Source organism: Nicotiana sylvestris, chromosome 4 (genome assembly GCF_000393655.2).
Source record: "Nicotiana sylvestris chromosome 4, ASM39365v2, whole genome shotgun sequence".
Taxonomy (NCBI): Eukaryota; Viridiplantae; Streptophyta; class Magnoliopsida; order Solanales; family Solanaceae; genus Nicotiana; species Nicotiana sylvestris.
Window position 1 is genome coordinate 96,924,199 of NC_091060.1, and position 7,895 is coordinate 96,932,093.

The 7,895-nt window shown below is 40.8% G+C and overlaps 1 protein-coding gene across 1 annotated transcript; it reads right to left on the reverse strand.

Annotated features, from left to right (window-relative positions):
• Window positions 1-1,119: 1,119 nt before the first annotated feature.
• On the reverse strand, window positions 1,120-1,533 carry LOC138889876 (uncharacterized). Its single transcript, XM_070173215.1, has one exon. The coding sequence runs from the start codon at window positions 1,531-1,533 to the stop codon at window positions 1,120-1,122; it is 414 nt and encodes a 137-aa protein (XP_070029316.1).
• Between the last annotated feature and the right edge of the window lie 6,362 nt (window positions 1,534-7,895).

A 7,895-nucleotide genomic window follows, 5' to 3' on the forward strand; every position in this document is an offset into this window, starting at 1 on the left:
AGTCCTTAAGTAACTCTAACCACCTTCATTGCTGCAAGTTAAGATCTTTCTATTTGAATAGATGTTGAAGATTCCGGTGGTCGAATGACCTTACAAGGAACACCGTACAAATAATGCCTCCCGATTTTCAATGCATAAACAATGGCTGCCAACTTCAAATCGTGGACTGAATAATTCTTCTCATGAGTCTTCAGCTGACGAGATGCATAGGTAATCACCCTACCGTCTTGCTTCAACTCCGCGCCAAGGCCAACACGTGACACATCATATTACACAGTATAACACCCTAAGACCGAAGGCAATACCAATAATGGGGTTGTGGTTAAAGCAGTCTTAAGATTTTGAAAGCTCGCCTCACACTCCTCAGTCCATATGAAAGGAACACCTTTTTGGGTAAATCTGGTCATAGGTGTGGCAATAGATGAGAAGCCCTCTACGAAATGACGATAATACCCAGCCAAACCACGATAAACTCCGGATTTCAGTCGCTGAAGATGGTATAGGCCAACTCTACACCACCTCAATATTCTTCAGATCTACCTTGATCCCGTCACTCGACACCACATGTCCTAAAGATGCCACCGATTGAAGCTAAAGTTCACACTTTGAGAACTTTGCATATAACCTTTTTTCTCTTAAGGTCTGGAGAATGATCCTTAAATGATGCTCATGATCTTCCCTACTGTAGGAGTATATCAAGATGTCCTCAATAAATACAATGATGAATGAATCAAAATAAGGCTGGAATACACTGTTCATCAAGTGCATAAATGTTGTTGGGGTGTTAGTCAGCCCAGATAATATCACGAGGAACTCGTAATGACCATACCGAGTCCTAAAGGCAGTCTTTAGAATATCCCGATCCTGAATCTTCAACTGATGATAACACGACCGCAAATCAATCTTGGAGAACACTCTGACACCCTGTAGCTGATCAAATAGTTCATCAATGCGCGACAACTGATACATGTTCTTCACTATAACCTTGTTCAACTAATGATAATCAATACACATATGCATAGAACCATCCTTATTCTTCTTCACAAAGAAGACCGGAACACCCCCCCCCCACAGTGACATACTAGGTCAATTGAATCCCTGATCAACCAACTCTTACAACTACTCTTTTAACTTCTTTATCTCTGTTAGGGCTATATGATATGGTGGAATAGAAATGGGCTGAGTGCTCATCAATAAGTCAATACCGAAATCGATATCCCGCTCGGGCAACATACCGAGAAGATCCGCTGGAAATACATATGGAAAGTTTCTCTCTACCAAAATTGACTCAACGGCAGGAGTATCAACACCGACGTCACGCACAAAGGCTAGATAAGCATTACACCCCTTCTCAACCATCCGCTGAGCCTTTAGAAGTGAGATAACCCTGCTAGGAACATAATCTAATGCACCGCTCCACTCTAACCATGGTAAACCTGGCATAGCCAATGTTACTATTTCGGCATGACAATCAAGAATATCATGATAGGCCGACAACCAGTCCATCACCAAGATAACACCAAAGTATACCATACTAAGTAACAAAAAATCAACTCTGGTTTAAAACAACCAATAACAACTAAACACGGCCGATACACACGGTCCATAATAATACAATCTCCCACAGGCATGGACACATAAAAAGGAAAACTCAAGGAATCACGAGATACATCCAACTACGAAGCAAAGTAAGATGACACATGTGAATAAGTGGATCGCGGATCAAATAAGACTGATGCATCTCTATGGCAAACCAAAACCATACCTGTAATGACTGAGTCTGAAGCAACTGCCTCTGACCTACTCGGAAGAGCATATAATCTGTCCTGGCCTCCCCCTCTAAGGTGACCTCTACCCACCCATCACCCATCCCTAGCTGGCTGAGCGGGTGGAGTGGTAACTGGGCAAAAATCATGGCCTGAGAATTTGGCGGACCTGACTGAATCCGTGGAGATTGAGTAGTCTAGGAAGGTGCACCCCTCCTGAGTTTGGGGTAGTCTCTGACCATGTGGTGGGTATCACCACACTCAGAACAAGCTCTCGGTAGGTTGGGACTAGCTCGGGCATGATCGGCTAGACTGACTGCTAGAGGTGCTCTATGTAGGAGGTGCACTAGAAATTTGCTGAGCAAAGTGTGCAACCTGAGATCTTGGAACAACCGAAGCACCACTAGAAGGTGGAAGTGCCAAGTGAACTGGCTGGTTCACATAGCCCTTACCATGACGAGCTGAAGATGCAGCGTGACTACTACTAAATTCTCCTATGCCACAAGACCTCTTGGCCCCCCTATCATCTATATCACGGTCTCGCATACCCTCCAATCTTCATGCAATCTCAACCACCTGTTGATATGGATTATCTGACTCCAACTCTCTAGCCATGCTATATCTAATACTCTGGTTGATCCCCTTAATGAATTGACAGTCTCACATACCCTCCAATCTCCGTGCAATCTCAACCACCTGCTGATACGGAGTATCTGACTGCAACTCCCTGGCCATGTATCTATTACTCTAGTTGAGCCCCTCAATGACTCGAGGGACTCACTCCCGGACTGTAGCAACCAATGTTGGTGCATGCTTATACAAATCACTAAATCGGACAACATACTATGACACTGATATAGTACCTTGGCACAACCGCTCAAGCTCCACGCGCCAAGAATCCCCAAGGGTCTTAGGAACAAACTCTCCGATGAAAAACTCTAAAAACCAATCCCATGTAAGTGAAGTTGCCTTAGCTGGGCTACCCACCTCTTGTGACCACCACCACTGATATGCCGCTCCTTTTAGCTGGAACATAGTAAAAGAAACACCAGTCATTTCCATAATGCCCATAGTGTGTAGAATGCGATGAGACTCCTCAAGAAAACCATGTGCATCCTCTAAAGATAAACCATTAAAAGTAGGAGGGTGGTACTTCTTGAACCTATCAAGCCTAAGATGCTCCCTCTCAGATGTTGGTGGCCTAACCACGTGCTGAACCGGAGTAACAAGTTGTACCAGTATAACCTTTGGGACCTAATCAACCTGGACCCGCTGCTCTGGCGTGTGGGCCACGTGAGTCTGTGCTCCTACCCCAGCCAAAGATGTGGTTGGGACAAGTGGGATCAACCCCGCCTAAGCTAAGCTACTGAACATGCTCAAGAACTGTGCGAGGATCTCCTGAAGTGTTAGGGAGGCAATAGGCGCCTCAGATGTCTTTTCCCAAACTGGAGCTACTGGCGGCTACTGTGTCGCAGCTTGAGCAGGTGTTCTAGATTCACCATGTGCCCGTCCTTGACCTCTGTCCCAACCCTAACCTCTCGCAGCTTTAGTAGGGGGTGCAGGATTCAGATCATCGGATCCAATGGTGCGTGTCCTCATCATTCGTGAGATAATAAAAAGTCAAAGATTTAGTTTTTGTAATCAACTACTCACACGATAAGAAATCAAAGAAGTGAGATTTTCCTAATAGTTCGGTAGCCTCTCGAAGATAAGTACAAACATCTCTGTATCGATCCGCGAGACTCTACTAAACTTGCTTATGACTCGCAACACCTATGAACCTAGAGCTCTGATACCAACTTGTCACGACTTCCATTTTCCTTCATAGGATATCGTGACGATACCTAGTATCTACGACTAGGTAAGACTAACAATAATAATAATTGAACTGATATAAATTAATGAATTACTAAAAGGAATTGAATAATAAATATAAACCTTCCGAAAACAGAATCTCACACTACATACCCCAAAACCTAGTGGAACTGGGTCATAAGCTCTACAGAGTATAACAAGAGTAACTACTACATCACTGTCCGAAAGTAAATACAATAATAATGAGGATAAGGAAAGGTGACCTCGAGGCATGTGAATACCAAGCATGCATACCTTTAAGTCTCTGATAAAATAGCTAACAGGAATCTCTATCTACCGGCACAAGCGTATGTACCTGGATCTGCACAAAAAACATGCAGAAGCATAGTATGAGTACACCAATATGGTACCCAATAAGTATCGAGCCTAACCTCAGTAGAGTTGTGACGAGTTCAAGTCAAGACACGTACTAGGATATAAATAAACAGTATAAAATTCTACAAGTATAAATAAGGGAATGAATGAAATAGCTGATACGAATAAGATAATAACCTGAACAGATACCGAAACTTAACATGGGAACACATAAGAGGAAAAATGGAAGAAAACTTAAGTAGTCATATACGGACAACATCTTTTAGAACAAATAAGAACAAAGTAAATATAAATATTTCTACCGAAAACTCCTTGCAATATGAAATCAACAGCAAGAATCACAATGAGGTACCGCCTCGTATAATCAAACCAAGGTACAACCTCATATAATCAAGAAACACAACCGAGGTACCGCCTCGTATTCACATTCCTCTATTTCAATAACAATCTTTCCTTATACCGTCACGTGAGTCTTATATTTGAAAATAGGTTTTGGAAAATAGTTTTTCTAAAATAGCTACACGGACTTTAGCCTAACTTATGATGCCGCGTGGATTCACGTAGTTCCCCTACAAGAAACGCGCACATAAGTCCCACCTTATACTGTTGCATGCACATCAACCCGAGCCTTATACCGCCGCATGCACATCAATATCATATCACAATAATAATCTGCATCACAAGTGACCATAGATAACAACTTGCCAACAACAAAAATATCAATATTTCCACAACAATAGCCCATGGATCCAACACAATAAGATAGATATTTCAACAATAACCAATATCGCCTCAACGTATTAGCTACTTCCACAACTTCAACACCAAATAACTCAACAATGAGAGAAATAATGTATAACCACAATATTAGATAAGACTAACTCCACATTAAAAGAGATAATATTCAACAATGATCTCAAATAATGGAAATTAACAAGTAAAGGGATAACATGAACAATTACTTCAACAAGGATAATTAAAAATGAAGAAATAGCATGTAACAATAAATAAGGAAACGAGTTCAACTAAATCATGGGATCAATTTAGAAAGTAGGATGTAGAACAAATACTAAATAATTCAAGTAAGGCATTTAAGGATATTCTAACATAAATAGGATAATTTGACTATGAGAGTTTAGAACATAATTGGATATTTCAATTAAATTATGGAAATAGTCTAAATAGTCTAAATCGGTCGAATACTACGTACAACATGTGTACCCACTTATCACCTTGCGTACACGGATTTCACTTAGCAAAATTGAATCAAACAATCCTAAGAGGTAGTTCCCCCACACGAAGTTAGGCAAGACACTTACCTCAATTAGGCCACATCAATTACAATCCGCCTCCACACAACTCAAATCTAACCAAAATCGACTCAATAACTTCAAGCAATGCTAGGGAATTCAATTGCAATAGATAAAGTTAGGATCTTTATACTTTTTTCCAAAACGTTAACTAGGGGCTTGTCCGATCAAAACCTGGGTCCAATGGTAGAGTCCGTCTCCCCATGAACCCACGAGTTCACATATGTGATTAGTTTCAAAATTCGAGTCCAAATCAACACTCAAAACTCAATTTTTTTTCTTTTGAAAAACTAGACAAAGCTTCACAAATTTCTACTTTGATTCATATGATTTTGATGTTAAAATCTAAGATGTGTTGATGGAATATAATTAAAAATAGATTAGAATCACTTACCCAAGGATTGTAGGTTAAAATTCCCTCTTCAAATCATCTCCTACCGAGTCTAGGTTTAAAAAATGAGATAATGAACTCAAAAATTACGTCCCTCACTGCGACCTGGGGTTCGCAATTGCGTTACGAACCCCCAAAAATGCGAACCCCCACAAATGCGAAGAATATCTCGCAAATATGAAGATCCTCCCATCTGTGCTATCATCTCAATTGCGATGAATAGTTCGCAATTGCGAACCATGGACCTCCGCAAATGCAGCCATGTAGATCGCAACTGCAAACAAGCTCTTCCCAGGGCACTTCTCAAATGTGAACACTGGGTTCGCAAATGTGTACCTAACAGACTTGGCCTACCTTCGCAAATGCGAACTCCGACCTCACAAATGTGAGATTTGAGGCTTGTGCAGAAAACTAGCAACTTTTATTCTATAAACACTCCGCTAAGCGTCCGAAACTCACCCGAGACCTCGGGGCTCCAAACCAAAATCCACACAAGTCTAAAAACATCATACGAACTCACTCATGCGATCAAAACAAAAAAATAACATCTAAAACTACGAATTGAGCTCTAAAACACAAGAATTTCAAAGAAATTTTCAAGAACTTCTAAAATAACAACTAAGTGTCTGATTCATATCAAATCAGCTCCAAATGACACCAAATTTTGCATACAAGTTTGAAATACCATAATAGACCTATTCAAATTCCCAAAATCAAAATTTGAGCTCGATAACTAAAATTCAACCTACAGTCAATCTTTTCAACTTAAAGTTTCCAAGCTTCGGCACAAATCAACCTACGAACTTCCAAAATCAGTTCCGGCCATACACCCAAGTCCGAAATCATGATACGAAGTTATTGGAGTCATAAAAGCACAATTTTGGTATTATTTACTAAAGTCAAGGTTTTGTTAACATTTTCAAATTTAAACTTCTAAGGCAAGAATAAACGGTCCAAATCAACTCGAATGCTTTCTATAACGAAACTAATCAATCCCACAAGTCGTGAAAGCATAAAAATACATCTGGGAAGTAATAAAAAGGGTAACGGGGCGCAATTACACAAAATCAGGTCGTTACACAAATATTTTATACTAGCTTAATAAAGTAAGTCTCTAGTCCATTTGTAACGACCCACCCAGTCGTTTTGAGAATTAGCATCCTATTCGGAAGCATAAGGTCTCAAGAATCTCATTATTGTGTGTTATGACTTGAGTGTATGGTCGAGTTTGGTTTTTGGATGATTCGGGGTCAATCTGGAAGAAGGATTCTTGTATTAGAAGCTTAAGCGGTAAGAGTTGACTAGAGTTTTAGCTTTGAGAAAATGACTCCGGAATGGGTTTTTTGTGGTTCCAACAGATTCGCATGATGATTTCGGACTTATGCATGCTTCCAGATTTTGTGTTGGAGGTTCGTAAGGTAATTTGAAATATTTCGTCGAAAGTTGGAAAAGTTGAAGTTTTGGAAGGTTGAGAGGTTTGACCAAGATTTTATTTTGATGATATCGGTGTTGGAATAGCTGTATTATATCATTTGGGACTTGCATGCAAAATTTGGTGTCATTCCAGATTGATTTGGTATGATTCGGCTCGAGTTTTAGAAGTTGGATGATTTGAAAGTTTATAAGTTTGATTCATGGTGCGATTCATAGTTTCGACAATGTTTGATATGATTTGAGGCCTTAATTAGGTCTGTGTTATGTTATAAGACTTGTTGGTATATTCAGATGGGGTCCCAAAGGGCTCGGGTGAGTTTTGGATGAGCTTCAGATCAATTGGAACATTTTTAGGGGAGGTTGGTTTGGCCGAGTTCTGGTGTGATCGCACCTGCGGTCCCTGGACACAGGTTCGATCCCAGGTGAGAACATGAAAACGCAAGTGCGAGAAGGGATGGGCTTGGCAATCTTCACAGATGCGGAAATTGGTATGCATCTGCGGCTCCACATAAGCGGATTTGTTGGACGTAGAGGCGAGCTGGAGCGCAGATGCGGTTTAGGCATGCATACATGCGGTTGCGTAGAAGAGGTAGGATGTCTGCATGTGTGAGAGGGAAGCTGGTCAGTGGTCTTTGCAGGTGAATTTCCTTTGTCACAAAAGCGGCTAATTATGTCGCAGGTGCGGTCATACCTAGGCTGAATCATATAAGTCGAGGGTTTGGCCATTTTCAACATATTTTGAGTTGTAGACCTTGGTTTTGAGAGATTTTTTGTGGGTTTTTCAAGCCAGTCATATGGGTTAGT

Bases quoted from the DNA above. Each gene is read 5' to 3' on its own strand.
- LOC138889876 (XM_070173215.1), bottom strand. From the start codon at position 1,533: ATGGTATACTTTGGTGTTATCTTGGTGATGGACTGGTTGTCGGCCTAT.